The following is a 16,675-nucleotide window of genomic DNA, read 5'->3' on the forward strand; positions in this document are numbered from 1 at the left end:
CAATAACTTGTTTCATGGTGATCACATAGGCACATAATGAACAGAACTATTGTTAGGCAAGGTCAAAGAGGTGTTCTGCTGAGATCAGGGAACTTTCAGTACCATATTTACTTTTATCTTTATTAATGTGCGATCACCAAAGTAACTAAATGAACCTTTATTTTTTCCTCATTAAAAGTTGCAAGAAAGACATTTATATTGTATTCCAGTATGTACTTATGGATCTTAACAAATAAATGAAAACCTAAAACTTAGCATGCAGCTGTCATAATATTATGGCAGTTGCAGGAAATGGAAATGTGCAGCAGACATAATATTACATTAACCAGTCGTAATATTACGTTACACCAGTTGTGATGATTTTCTGGGGAGTCAGATGTATATTTACAGCTTCCGCAAATGTCTGTAGGATCTACAGGCTATAGAGTTTCTGCTAGATAGTAGAAGCAGTATCACTGAAAAATTCATCATTTTTGAAACCATTGTTATGCTTCTTGTTTCGTATGTGTTAACTGACATTCAAATTGTCTCTGTTTCCTGTGCTTCTGTTTTGAGTTCAGAATGGGCAGTGAAGAATAGAAATATTTATTTAGGGCACCATGGTGCAGTTATAAGGAGTTGTAGTCTACATATGTTACTGTAGATGTCTCCTGACTTGGGAGCTGTTTGTCAGGTCCACATATGTACATAGCGTGCAGTGTAGATTTACATTCTCAGGGATTCCCAGTTCCTCACCGGGACACATTGATTGCTGCACAGGTGCATCTGATGGTGACGTATTGAGTAAGGACCATGTGCCGATACAAAGTTCATCATGCCTTGACTGGGTGTGCAAGGTGCTTTTTCAATGGCTCCCCGATGTTGAGTAACAAGAAGTTAAACTCTGTGGCCCCTAACACTGTTTACACACACACACACACACACACACACACACACACACACACACACAGTCACTCAACACTGTTTCAATTGATGCTAGTCTCTTAGCTCTTGCTCCATAGTTTTCTTATTTTGTCTGGTGTGCCCATGTCCAGACAGCATATCGCAGCTTGCTGAGGGGCTGTTACATCAGTCCGGTATATTCAGAGCACCCGGCATAGTGCTTCCACCATGTCATAAAGGCTGAGCTTCATTTTACAGTTTTTCCTACAAATTCAGTTGGCTAAGACATGGCACAATGTTCCACTTTCAACATTGCTAATGCACGCAAAAAATTTATGGAATGCAGGACTTAAAAATCATCCCCAGCCTCTAACTGAAGAGCATCACATTACCACACATAAATCCAATCACCACTGACTGTGTCCCTTGAGATGCTAATCATTTGGCACGACCCTCAGTGCACATATAGCTTCCCCAATCCCATGATATGGCAGGCACTATTCCTCAAGCAGATTATTCTCAGAATTTTATTTAAGATTTTGCCTCTACATATTCAATTCTCAATAGCTTTTCTGCAGGAAATATGCTTTTGGTGTTGTTATATACTTAATTGGTAACTGCTGATTTTCATAATTTTATATTGTTCTTGCCTTTCCTTTACGATACTCACAACAAAAAATGACAGAGAAAAAGTAACTGCAAAATGATCTTAATTTTAAGATGGAAGAAAAGAGATAAAGAAAAAGCCAACACTGTTGAATTTATCCATTTGGAATAATTTTTCAATGTACTTAGTACTGAAATAGGATGAACAGACTAATGGCATGTAAGTGTCCAACTAAGGTATCAGGATTAGACCTTTGTAACCTTTCATTCCTACCAAATATTAGGAGGAGTGGGGGGGGAGTCAAATTTATAAAAATAATCAATGGAATAGCAAAACATACTCTTCTGTTTTCTTTACCTACCATTGTCACGGGCGGTTCAAATAGTTTGTCACCAGGAACATCCATCCATGTCATCTCTATAGCGCCAGGACAACCTGGGGAACATGGAGTTAGTAGGTCATCTGCTATTACATTAGGATCAATAGGTGATGGACCTCGAACTCTTCGAAAATGTGTTGCAGTCTGGACCTTGCGAACTGGCTGCATAAGTGCATCTCGCACTACAATACTAATGTCTGCTCCAGAATATCTGAAAGAAACAAAATGAAAAAGTAATTAATATCTAAAAAAAGGTAACACATTTGTAGTCCAGTTTTTTGTTGGATCCCTATTAGATACACGGATTTTTGAAGTCACTTATTGTTTCTTTCACCTCTAGCAATCATTTGTAAATGTGTAAAATGCAAAGTTGCACCATGATTCTGAGTTCATGTTAAACTGTAGGTCTGCCTATAATTAGCTGGTTAAGTCAATTCAAAGGTTGAAGAAAAGCAAAGGCAAACCACCTCCGATAGGATCAAGCACAGTAAAGTGTTGTGGTTTTCAAACCAACACACACACACACACACACACACACACACACACACACACACAAATTATGACTATGAATTTTCCAGCATAAATATAGCAAGCAAGCAGACACACACACACACACACACACACACACACACACACACACACACACACACAAAAATCAGTATCATAATACATACCCCTCAGTTTTGTTTGCGAGTACTTTGAAGTCTTCCTCTGTGAGTGTGTGTGATGTATTTCCTAAATGTAGTTTGAAGATTGTTAGTCTAGCATGTTCTTCTGGAAGAGGAATATATATTCGCTTCTCAAATCTTCTGCGGATGGCAGAATCCAAAACCCATGGAATATTTGTGGCACCCAGAACCAATATTCCATCATTATCATTACCCACTCCTGCAAAAATGATAAATTTGAAGCACAGCACTCAGCAATGTAGCATTACAGGTACAAATACAAAAGATAATGCAGTTGATCCTGCTTCAACTAAACTGTTTCAGGTACACATAAAATGGGTAGTAATGCAATCGCTCCATTGTCATCTGACAGCTGGAGACCTATTACTCAAGAAGGAATAAGCCGCCAGTTGAGCCACAACGGGCTACCTGTCTCATTTAATCCCATTTTTTTGTATTTATACTTTTCTTTTGATTCACTTGTTATCAGAGCTGTTTATAAAAGTTTAAACTGGTTTCCCTATACCATCCAACTAGGAGAAAGAAGGAAGAAGTCACTCAGAACAAAAATTCATAAATGACTGGAAGATGTGGTGGAAGTAGGGCTGCTCTGGCTTCATAAACAACAATACTTGACAGTACACTAAAAACCTCCATGCTTAATAGAAAACTGCAGAACAAGGACAGACAATCACTTACTTCAGATGAATGGTGTTAGGGCAGAGGCACACTTAATAGGTGATACACATTCTAAATGTGTCATCCACCTATCATATACTGCCAAAAAAATCCTAATTTTTGTTTACCACTTTCACTGCCATGAGGATACTGGTAACCTCAGAAGTGGTTTTCTCACAGACCATGAGGGTGCCGGCTCCCTCAGCTTCAGTTGCATTCAATCGACTTTGGAACAGGCTGGCCTTGCAAGAAACCCACATCTGCCTTTTCTGTGGCCTTCTGGAGTAACATTGTAATAGTAAGTGCAGTGGCTGCTAGTTACAGATTCATTTACTTGTGAAACCCTGCCCTCCATGTGACATGGTTTTGATACATTGTTTTCATAGTTTAATTTTAATTTTTTAGGAATAGCCTTGCATAACCACATGGCAGAGTGATCATAAGTGTTGGAATAAGAAACTGAAGAATATCTGAGGTAGCCATTTGACACATTACAAATTATTCTGTAATCACTTGCTAAACACCAAGTATATTTTGACAGTATTACTTTGCTCTCTTTGTGCAGAAAATGGTGCATCTAATGGTAGGTCAGGGATGAAGCGTGGTGGAGATACAAGCCTCGGACGCTCTACTGGTAATCAGACACGGAAAGATAAGTCTGATATCTTTAAAGAGGAAGAGCTGTTAAAAATTCTCAATGTTCATGATGGTAAGTTATCTGATGTTTGTGACTTGTGTGACAACAACAATGATGATGATGACTACGCACTCAACGAAACTTCCTCACCCAAGCAACAATTGGTGTCCGAGAATGCAAGTGTCGAGGAATTAGAAGAAGATAATAAACCACCCATTACACAACCTATTTCTCTTCAATTTCTAGAAGGAAGTGAAAATGAAAACTGGGCTGAAGTGGGCTGTAGCACACTGAGCAACATACAATTCAAAAGTATGGAAACCTTTGAATATAATGACACACATTACCCCAAGAATCGGAGGGATCTGAAACCTACACAAGTCTTCAGAACTTTCACTGGGGACAATATTGTAGTGTTAATTGTTACTGAAACAAACAGAAATGCTGTACAATTCTTGTCTACTGCTCAGACCCATGGTAAAGCAAGGGCTACAGCTTGGAAGGAGACAAATGCTTATGAGATGTACCAGTTATTTAGCGTGATTATGTACAAGGGGCTAGTTCATGCTCCACACATTACCAATTATTTGAGTACAAGTGTTCCTTACAGGGACAACCCAGTCGCTAGAACTACATATCGTAATTGATTTCAACTGTGGTTGAGGTTCGTCCATTTAGAGGACAACACAACTGCAGATAAAACTGATTGTATATTCAAGACCTGAAAACTTCTCCACGTGATCCAGAGTAAATTTTTCTCGCAATATGAACTGGGATAGATGCTAACAGTGGATGAGTCGACGGCGCCCTTTCGTGGATGATTTATTTTGTCAGTACATCCCCAGCAAGAGCCACAGATACGGAATCAAGGTATTCAAAGGTGTAACCAAGCTGGTACCATGCTGAGAATGATTGTTTGCACTGGACGGCTGTACACTGTCAGTAAAAATCTTGCAAAAAAAGTAGGTTTAGACTTAATGGAAAAAATATGTGGATAAGGGACGCACTACTGTTGCTGACAATTATAAAATGAGCGTGTCATTAGCTAGGCATTTGCCAGATAAATTACCAACATCATAGGTACCCTGAGAAAAAACAGAAAGCATCTGTCCCCCACCATCAAGATGTCACAAAAAAGAAAAGGCAAACTCACTGGAAGACAGTCTAATGGAGTAAGAGTAGCAAAACAGCAAGACAAAATAGATGTGGAGTTTCTCACTACTAAGCACGGCATCGAAATGCGAACCACTTGGAAGAAAAGCAAGAAAACCGGCGAGGAAATATTTAACCTGCTGCCATTTTAGATTATAATGCAGCAAAGCAAGGAATCGATGTGTCAGACCAAATGTCAAGATGGAGGAAACAATAAGATGGTACCACAAAGCTGCATTTGAAATTATGTTCAACACAGCAGTAGTAAATGCTCACATTTTGTACAAAATATTCCTATAAGGAATTTTAGGCAGGAAATAATAATGAGCCTCTTGAAGAACAATGTTGATACACTGACTCCCAATCAATCTTCTAAAAGTTTCAGGAGCCATACCCTAGTACAGAGCATGCAGAGAGACGAGCGAAATAGAAAAAATCTGGAAGAGGTACAGAAGTTGTTACTTGGAAGATTTCAAGACATAAGGAAGGAATGAAGTGCAGAAACTTGTAGCAAAGACAACCACAATCCGTAAGAAATGTCATGAATTTGTTTGTATTTGATGTTTTTCAAAAACACACCAATTTTAATAAAAATAATTTTTGTTCCTATGTTTATATACTGTTTATTACATATATGTAATTAATAACAGTCAATTTGATGCATTTTCATATAATTTATACCGTGTTTCCTTATCATGTCCTGTAAGACAGTGAGGTAGCCGGCGTCCTCATGGCTCACAATGACAACTTCTTTGAAGCTGGTTTCACTTCTGGGCCATGAGGATGCCGGCTACCTCACAATTTAAGCCCTCCTTTGAAGCATTTCGAGCTTTCACACATTCGGGGTGCACTTCACAACATTTTGAACATATTCAATATGTGGTTAAAAATAAATAATTTTTTTTTGCCTGAGGCGACAACAGCTGCATGGCAGTGATATTTTTAATGTTTCCATGCTGGAACTGTCATTACTGAAACATAAAATCAGAACCTATGCCAAATTTCATCTTAGTTAAATATATTTCATTTTCATCCCATTACTTTTAGTGCCTGAAAAAAATTTGCAGGGCATATTAATGACAGTTGATCAGGTATATCTGACAGCCTAAGTGTGCTTTTTGGGTGCTTTTCCACACTCATTTTGGCAAATGCTTGGCTGATCACCACCCTCTACTTCAGAAAATATGATAATATGCAAAAAACAAAGTTTACACAATTCACCGGGTTAATTGATGACTAGGGCGACTAGAAGGACATCTGGTCACAAAGTTAAATGAAGATAAGTTTGCTAAATCAGGAAAACAATTGGGCCCTTATAATGGGATCAATGCTAGGAAAGAGAAGATGATCACTGATTTAAAACCAGCTTTCCCTGTGAAGCTCATATAACTTGTGTACTTTGTTCTGAATTTAGTTTATTTACTCCACTTCTATGAACCAATATTAGGTCAGGAAGGACAAACCTGTCATGCATACTAAGCATGTAAATACAAAATTTAGTTTAAATGTCACTTTATATAGCTGGTATGAACATTCAAAACTGTATAGTGCCTTCTGAGTGGAAATTCACGGGAAAAAACCAGTCAGTAGCAAGAAAAACAAAAGGCAACAATCTATACCCGAGTTTCTTTTGCAAAGTTCACACACACATACAGAGGGAGGGAGAGGGGGGGCTCAGAAAAGAGCGTAAGGGGAGAGAAGATGACAGTAAATATCCTTCACTGGGAGTAGGGGGACCTAAAATGACATTTCCATTTCGTACAATGCATTTTTTCCAGTGTGTTCCCAATTTTTTTTTTTTACAGTTTCAGAAAATATTTTTAAAAAAGCTCTGTGTTACAATCATACAGCACAGAGATCTCTCTATCTAAGCAAAAGGTATTCTCTTCATATCAGTTTCTGAAGTTATCAAACAGAAAAGGAAGACATACAGAAAAACTGGGGAACAATGTGCGTCAGAAACTATTTAGAATCACAGTCATGTATTTGTCCCAATGCAATAGCTGATGTGTGGGCAGATGAATTACCCTGCTGCAAAACAACATTTATGCACACTAATCTTTGTTACTTCTAATTTAACTCACCAAGTGAGTGGGCCAATATCTTTACGTAATAAGAGCCAGTTATTAAATTACCCTTTTCCATATAGTTGAGTGTACTGAAAACTGTAATCCTAAAAATAATTGCCATAATTTTTCCTGCCAATAAAATGATTTTTTAAAATTTTTCAATGCACTTTAGCATCTATAAACAAATTTAAACTATTATTCTTTTCCACATAAAAGTTAATTTTATTTGTAAACTGTGTGGAAGAGAACTTGCTTGACTGCAGAGTATTCCATCCACCCCATTTTTGTTCTACAGCTCATGCTTCACACCATTATGTTTTTGAAAATTTGTCCCAAAGTAGAGCTCCTGCAAAAGTACACATAACAAGGCATGCTCCCAAAGTAACAAGTCAATTCTCCACTTTCACTGTCTGATCTGATACTACTGCTGAATTCACTGTTTGCTATTAGCACACAACAGGATCCTGTAAAATTATGTTGACTGTTCTGTTTTTCTTTCTCGCTTCTTGGTGGTGCATGAGAGAAATATCTCACCAGACAAACTGTACTCCATTGTGCTTCTCAGTGATTCTCTTACACTGGACGCAGTTTTTGATGTACGTGCATGAAAACCTGCTACTCCAAAAACGTGTACCCGGCAGAGCTATCTCAGTGACAAACTGTCAAAGATATGGCTTCATGATTGATAAGACACTTCACATCTGGCTAGTATCAAATTTTTTTTTTCTATAAATAAAGATCTGCCTCTTGTTTACTGGAAATACTGTGACTGTATGCCTAGAATGGCAAATAGTGTCAACTTTTAGATTCTTACAAAACAAATGTTACCATGAAGAGCTGCCAAGCACTGTAGTATTGTCATGATAAGATAACTGACACTTCCCCACTAACCATCTGGTGTCAAGGATTTCTGGTCAGTTACCTAAGAGATAGTATTGTCTGATAGCCTCCATTAACTTTCCAGATATTCTTAGTTAATTCCATGCACATTAGCATGTTGCAACAACACAGAAAATACCACCAGATAAGACATAAACAATATTTTGTACAGTCTCCTCCTCCTCCTACACAAAATTGAGTGAAGTACCATTCTGAAACTAATGGAACAGTTGGATTCATCTCACTTGTTGTTGGTCTCACATTATGTTTCTTTTGATTGACATGAAGTAAGTTTTCCCTCATAGCAGTCAATTGTGGTTAACACTTGCAGATATTTTAGTAGCTTTGTATCCCTAACTCACATTGTTTTAACTGACCTCTAACAACATCCTTTTCACTTTTATTTTACTTTTTTGATTAAGTACACAAACATTTATAGAGCTGTTGTAGTATGCAAACTCAATCTGCCAGTTTACTATCTGGAGGGTAAGGCTGATTTTAACTAGTTTTAAGACACTCTACTAAAATGACTTCTTGTCACCTTTGATCTTAAAATAATAGGAACTTCGTGATGCGAAAGTTCTTAAGTACTCCTTTCGAGAAAAGCCACAAACTAATCAACCAGAATCACACAGACTGTCAGTTTAGTTTTTTAAGTCTATAAACTCTCCTCAGTCCTCATAAAGGTGACTGCACCTTTCTTGACCACAAGAAAATCAGTTTAACTCTTAACATTAATCCTGTTCCTGAGATCTTAAAAATAAATGGAGCTTACAAATTAGTACGTACTGTAGTAATTTGAGAGCACATTTCCTTTATATCTACATAATTACTATTAAGAACTGAAAATATCAAAGTTAATAAATATTCTATGTAATTAAATTCATTATGCAGCTCTAGGGACTGCCCCCTTGTTCATTTCTTGTGACTGCTGCTTCTGTACTTATTTCCCCAGACAGATACTTAAATTTTATTTCTCGCCAGTGTATCTGCAACTGTACACAGTGTACGATATTAAATCCACCTGTAAGTAATCAAATTCCATTCAGTATTAAGCAGTATCTGTATGATCTGAAATGTAAAGCTGATTGTACTTCCTAGGTAAATTAATCATGACAGAAAATTTTCCTTTGCTTACATAATGCTACTGTGCTTCACCATAGCTATCAAACAACATTACAATCACACGAAAACAGGAAAAGAACTAAAACGGTGTTTTTCACAAATGTCAAACTATTTGAAATGTAGGGGAAGTCATAGAAATACCACCAGAAGGTACTGCCAGACACTGTCATCAGTCTAGAAAGATTATGCAGCAGGGAGAGTACTGCAGCAATTCTTATTGAATCAGCATAATACAAGGAGATACATCCCATAACCTACACCTGACTTCCAATTAATAATACTCAATATGTATGAGTCCTTCAGAACACCTCTCAAAGTGCATCTTTACAAGATACAATGTCACCAGGTCATACTGATTTATCCTGTACAAAAAATTGATCATAAACAATACCCTTTGACTGTAAGTGACAGATTTGATGTTTGTTGGGTATGAGTCATATACGAGATCAATTTTCATTTGGTAATTTTAGGTTATCAATAGCCTGCATTTGTGTTGAGCACAGATACTAAGTTCTCCAAATTCACCACACTTTAGACTGCAGAACACAGTAAATGCAACATTTGTCATTTTTCCATACAAGGAGTGGGCACTAATGAAAGGTATTGGGTAGTTAAAATCAAAGGGAAGCTAAACACACGGGTTCAGTGTGGGCTGTAAGAACTGTATGACAGCAAAACATGGTAGATACCTTGATGCAAGAATGTGAAACTGATTTACACTGGTACAAATCTGGCACTGTATATGCAAGAAGGACATACAGAAATGTTTCCGTATGTAATGGATTAAGAACAGGGCATGGGCAGAAAAGGTCAAACAAGTGAGAAAGGAACAATGTTGATTTTTATTAATAAAAGCTACTTACACAATTTGTTCAATATGAGCACTGGAGACTAATAATGCCGCATCCGTAACATAACCTGTTCAACGATTCCTCTGAGAAATGTGTTCCTGTTACTGGCCTTCAGGCCAGATAAAGACCGAAGTCCTTGGTAAATTCTCTCTCTTATACATCCCCATAGCTTAAAGTCACATGGATTCAAATCATGTGATCTCGTAGGCCATGCATTTGAAGACCTGTGGTGATAACATGTTCATGGAAGGCTGCATTAAGCACATCTTTCACTGCGTGAGTAACATGAGCTGTTGCTCCATCTTGCGTCAGAACAGTGGTTTCCACACAGTTGTGCTTTTCCAAAGCAGGAATCACATGCTGTACACAGTAACATACAGCGAGTGCAACAGCTCTTCGAGCACAACAAGCAGTTTAACAGTATCCCAAATTCGGCAGTTCTGTATATTCACTGCACCCGATAGTGTAAAATGTGCCTTGTCACTCCACAGAATATTTCCCGGACATATCATTATCTTTGAACCGTGCCCTTCTATCCGTGTCAGAATGCAAGAGTGCTAAAAGTAATCTGTTAAACTTTGGTTACACAATAAATTAGTCAAATCTAAAGCCCATAAATTCAACTAAATACTTAGGAAATACAATTACGAAAAACTTAAATTGGAACACACAGAAAATGTTGTGGGGAAGGTTAACCAAAGACTGTGTTTTATTGGCAGGACACTTATAAAATGTAACAGATCTACTAAGGAGACTGCCTACACTATGTTTGTTCGTCCTCTTTTAGAATACTGGTGCGTGGTGTGGGATCCTTACCAGATAGGACTGGTGGAATACATCAAAAAAGTTCAAAGAAGGGCAGCACGTTTTGTATCATCGCGAAACATGGGAGAGAATGTCACCGAAATGATACAGGATTTGGGCCGGACATCATTAAAAGAAAGGCGTTTTTCGTTGTGACAGAATCTTCTCACGAAATTCCAATCACCCATTTCTCCTCCGAATGTGAAAATATTTTATTGACACCAACCTACATAGGGAGAAATGATCATAAAATAAGTGAAATCAGAGCTCGTACGGAAAAACATAGGTGTTCGTTTTTTTTCGTGCGCTATACAAGATTGGAATAATAGATAATTGTGAAGGTGGTTTGATGAAACCTCTGCCAGGCACTTAAATGTGAATTGCAGAGTATCCATGTAGATGTAGATCATGAGGTTTCAACTGCTGCACTGTCTGGATCTTGGATGAATAAAAGTGTAAAATACACCACAAAACTTTCCATACTGTTGACCTTGGGATAGACAATTCTCGCGACATTGCACGAGCACTATCACTACCCAGGGCATGTGCAGCATGGTCAGTTACAGCAACAGCAACCTCATCAATAACTTCCCCTGGCATATGATGCTTTCCTCTTTGAAGTGCCACACCAGGCTCATGCATGTTTACAAATTTCATCACCACCACCACCACCACCACCACCACCACCACCACCATATTTAAACCATTTGATGACAACGCGCTTCTCCTCAAACCTTCAGTTGGTGATACTCTCTCAGTGCGGCACTGTAATTGCTGCCGTAAGACACAAACTGTGCACACTCTCTCTTCTCGACAGCCATATTGTTCACTCACATTATTGCTTGTCAAATGACAGTGTGTACATCATACAAACAAAACAGTATGCAGCATCGCATTGCCACAATTGGAACAAATTTTTGTCCAGCATAAATTGGTTCCACATTAACATATCTACCAAGTTTCGCTACCATACGATAATTACAGCCCATACTGGACCTCTGTGAGTAGCTACACTTTAACTATAACCAGGTGGTATATAATAGTTTTGTTACAATTTATACTATTTAAGTATTCAAACTTAATATTGTCCCATTTGTTTTCACTATTCTCAGTGAATCTGTGATAACTGAGTCATTGATTTAAACTGTGGTATAGTTACTGGAACAACATATACGAGCCTCCCAAAGCAGGACTTCAATCCTTGCGACTAATGTTTTAAGGCATATGGAAAAATCATGTGTTTTATAACATACCTGCAAACTGGGAACTCTTAATCAGCCAGATATGCAAGTCAGATTCTATTGCATAATTCAGTGGGTGACATCCGATTTCATTGCTCACTTGCACCACCTTATGCTGTATAGAATGGATATTTTGAACTGTTTACCAAGTGAATATGATTCGTAGATTAGATATGGGTATAAAGTAAAGTCATGTAAAGTCATTCAAGGCCATCTCAACTATCTCAGATTTTGATGAACTTTACTTATTCTTTCTGTGTATGGAGATAAGTAACCATATCAGATTTTAGTATGTTGTCTCTCTCCATATCCATTTCATTCCATGGTACTTCAAAGTTTGGAGGGTTCTGTCATTTTTAACATTGTGATGGCACACAACTACATTTGCTAATATTCTGAAAATAACTTAAAGTTTTTGTATTAATCATCTAAACAATCTGAAATTTGGAGGTTGTATACACTATAGCACAAGGATGATAAAATATCATATAAGGGGAAAGGTAAATCTTTTTTCCAAAATAATTTACAATGCATAGCTATCCCTTGGGAAAATAAAATTAATGGGGTTTTTGCTCCTTTCTCATTTTAAGTTTTTGTAACAAATAATAGCAGATGGATTAGAAAATTTAAAAAGGGAAAGGGATAGGGTCATGTTAGCTATATTGGGAACTAGTGATGCTTAGTAGGAGGAGGAATAGGGCTTCTAGTCGGGTGAAGACGGGGTTACAAATACAAAATTAAATAGGCGTATGTAGGAGCGGCTTTAATAATAAATACACTATGTGATCAAAAGTATCCAGACACTTGGCTGAAAATGACAAGTTCATGGCGCCCTCCATCGGTAATGCTGGAATTCAATATGGTGCTGACCCACCATTAGCCTTGATGACTGTTTCCACTCTTGCAGGCATACGTTCAATAAGGTGCTGGAAGGTTTCTTGGGGAATGGCAGCCCGTTCTTCACGTAGTGCTGCACTGAAGAGAGGTATCAATGTCGGTCGGTGAGGCCTGCCAAGAAGTCGGCGTTCCAAAACATCCCAAAGGTGTTCTATAGGATTCAGGTCAGGACTCAATGCACGCCTGTCCATTACAGGGATGTTGTTGTCATGTAACCACTCTGCCACAGGCCGTGCATTATCAACAGGTGCTCAATCGCGCTGAAAGATGCAATCGCCATCCACGAATTGCTTTTCAATAGTGGGAAGCAAGAAGGCACTTAAAGCATCAATGTAGGCATCTGCTGTGATAGTGCCCCGAAAAACAACAAGGGGTGCACTCCTCCATGAAAAATACGAACGCACCATAACACCACCACCTCTCAATTTTACTTTTGGCACTACACACACTGGCATATGACTGTCACCGGGCATTCGCCATACCCACACCCTGCCATCAGATCGCCACATTGTGTACCCTGATTCATCACTCCAAACAATGTTTTGCCTCTGTTCAATCATCCAATGTTTATACTCCTAACACCAAGCGATAAGTCGTGTGGCATTTACCGGCGTGATGTGTGGCTTTTGAGCAGTCGCTCGACCCTGAAATCCAAGTTTTCTCACCTCCTGCCTAACTGTCATAGTACTTGCACTGGATCCTGATGCAGTTTGGAATTCCTGTGTGATGGTATGAATAGATGTCTGTCTATTACACATTACCACCTTCTTCAACTGTCGGCGGTCTCTGTCAGTCAACAGATGAGATCGGCCTTGTGCTGTACGTGTCCCTTCACGTTTCCACTTTCTCTATCACATTGGAAACAGTGGATCTATGGATGTTTAAAGGTGTGGAAATCTCTCATACAGACATATGACAAGTGACACCCAATCACCTGACCACGTTCGAAGTTCATGAGTTCCAGGGAGCACCCCACTCTGCTCTCTCACGATGTCTACTGACTACTGAGGTCGCTGATATGGAGTACCTGGCAGTAGGTGGAAGCACAATGCACCTAATAAGAAAAACATATGTTTTTGGGGGTGTCCAGATACTTTTGATCGTAAGAAAATAGCAATGTGGGTAAGCTATTACAAACAGCATAGTGAACACATTATCATAGCCAAGATGGACATGAAGCCCACACCCACCACAGCAGTATAAGTTTACACGCAAACTAACTACACAGATGAAGAAGAGACTGAAGAAATTTACGACGACATGAAATTTAATAGTGATGGGGAACTGAAATTCAATAGCAGGGAAAAGAAAAGAAGGAAAAATAGTAGGTGAATATGGACTGAGGGAAAGGAATGAAAGAAGAAACCGTCCAGCAGAATTTTGCACAGAGCATAATTTAATCATTTCTAACACTTGGTTTAAGAAACATCACAGAAGGTTACATACGTGGAAGATACCTGGAGATACCGGCAATTTGGGAACCAGATTTTAAATCTTAAGACATTTGCATGGGGAGATGTGGACTCTGACCATAATTTATTGGTTATGAACTGCAGATCAAAACTGAAGACATTGGAAAATGGTAGGAACTTAAGGAGATGTGACCTGGATAACTTTAAAGAACCAGTGGTTTTTGAGAGTTTCAGAGGGAGCATTAGGCAACAGCTGACTAGAACAGGGGAAAGAAATACAGTAGAAGATGAATGGTTAGCTTTAAGAGATGAAATAGTGAAGGTAGCAGAGGATCAAATAGATAATAGGACAATTCCTAGTAGAAGTCCTGGGATTATACACGAGGTATTGAATTTAACTAATGAAGGAGAAAATTTAAAAATGCAACAAATGAAGTAGGTGAAAGAGAATACAAATGTTTTAAGAAAGGAGATTCACAGGGAGTGCAGGAATGGCTACAGTATAAATGTAACAATTTGGAAGCACATTTAACTAGAGGAAAGATAGATACTGTCTACAGGAAAATTAAAGATGCTTTTGGGGAAAAAGGAGCAGCTGTACACATATCAAGAGCTCAGACGGAAAACCATTCCTAAGCAAGGAAGGGACAGTTGAAAGGTGGAAAGAGTATACAAAGGCTCTATACATGGGATACAAACTAGAAGGCAATATTACAGGAAGATAAGTGGATGTAGATGAAGATTAGAGGGAGCCAAGATCCTGCAAGAAGAATTTTACAGAGCTCTGGAAAATCTAAGCCAAAACAAGACCGTCAGAGTAGTCAACATTCTGTCAGAAATACTGATAGCCTTAGGAAAGCCAGCCATGGCAAAACTATTCCACCTGATGTACAAGATATATGAGATGAGCGAAATACCCCCAAACTTTAAGAAGAATGCAGTAATTCCAATTCCAAAGGAAGTAGATGCTGACAGGTGTGAACATTACCAAACTATCAATTTAGTAACTCATTGTTGCACAATACTAACAACACAAATGAATGAAAAACTGGCAGAAGCCATCCTCAGGGATGATTGGTTTAGATTCTGCATGGGAGGCAATACTGACCATACGAGTCATTTTAGAAGAGAGGCTCAGGAAAGGCTGATCTACATTTATAGGATTTGTAATCTTAGAGAAAGCTTTTCACAGTGTTGACTGGAGTATTATCTTCTAAATTCTGAAGGTAGCAGAGGTAAAATACAGGTTTGAAAGGCTATTTAAAACTTGTACAGAAACAAGACAGCAGTTATATGAGTCTTGGGGGAGGGGGTACTGTGTAGTAACATCATGTTCTGTTGTATTTAGTTAAGCCATTATCTCAGTTACTCAATCTGTACATTGAGCAAGCAGTAATGGAAACCAAAGAAAAATTTGGAGTAGGAATTAAAGTTCAAGAGAAAAAATAAAAACACTGTAACTCTGTCAAAGATACAAAAGGAACTGGTAGAGCAGTTGAATAGAAAGAACAGTTTCTCAAAAGGAGGATAAAAAATGAACATCAATAAAAGTGAAACAAGGATAATGGAATGCAGCTGAACTAAATCAGCTGATGCTAAGGGAATTAGCTTAGAAAATGAGACACTGACAGTAGTGTATGAGTTTTCCTACTTCGGCAGTAAAATAACTAATGATGGCTGAAATATAGAGGATACAAAATGTAGACTAGCAACGGAAAGAAAAGCATTTCTGAAGGAGAGAAATTTTTTAACATCAAATATAGATTTAAGCACTAGAAAGTGTTTTCTGAAGGCATTTATTTGGATGTGGTTCATGGTGTGGGTTCCTGTTGTTATGTCCTAGTTCATGAACCACGGGCAACGTGTGAGTGGCCAAGTAAGTGGTCCCGACAGTCGGGATACCAGTTACTTTGGAACAAGGCTGGGCATCTCGGACATATTCTGAGTCGCGGTCACCTTTGTGCTCATACGGCAAAGACTACCAAATCCACCGGTTAGTCCCTCAACCGTTAGGGGTAAAACTTAATGGGACTCGGGGCAAGTAAGGCTAGCAACCTGCTTCCCTGGTACTTTAAATATGATGCTGGCAACAATCAGAGAAAAATGCCTCGGACCTTTGGAGGTGACGGAGTCCCACCTCTAACTGACAAACCAGGAACTCCTAAGATACGACTTGGCAAACAAATGGTAATGAGATGGGGAGCTATTAATATCAATGGGGGCTACTCTGGGAAGAAGGTAGAGCTGGCAGAGGCTGCAAGTAAGATGGGGCTGGATGTTTTAGCTGTTAGTGACATTTGGGTAAGGGGTGAGAAAGAAGAGGAAGTGGGAGAATACAAGGTCTGCCTGTCAGGAGTCAAAGCAGGAATAGCACAATGGGGTGTAGGGCTTTAC

At 38.6% G+C, this 16,675-nt stretch overlaps 1 protein-coding gene across 2 annotated transcripts in view; it reads right to left on the minus strand.

Annotated features, from left to right (window-relative positions):
• The window catches only part of LOC126187358 (vacuolar protein sorting-associated protein 4), a 166,972-nt gene that overhangs the window by 38,550 nt on the left and 111,747 nt on the right, over nucleotides 1–16,675 (minus strand). For both annotated transcript variants that reach the window (XM_049928401.1, XM_049928393.1), the window contains exons 7-8: nucleotides 2,543–2,756; nucleotides 1,851–2,079 (exon numbers count right to left, since the gene is read on the minus strand). In XM_049928401.1, coding sequence (XP_049784358.1) covers nucleotides 1,851–2,079; nucleotides 2,543–2,756 — 443 coding nt within the window. The remainder of the gene's footprint in view (nucleotides 1–1,850; nucleotides 2,080–2,542; nucleotides 2,757–16,675) is intronic.

The sequence above is a fragment of the Schistocerca cancellata genome, chromosome 1 (genome assembly GCF_023864275.1).
Source record: "Schistocerca cancellata isolate TAMUIC-IGC-003103 chromosome 1, iqSchCanc2.1, whole genome shotgun sequence".
Lineage (NCBI taxonomy): Eukaryota > Metazoa > Arthropoda > Insecta > Orthoptera > Acrididae > Schistocerca > Schistocerca cancellata.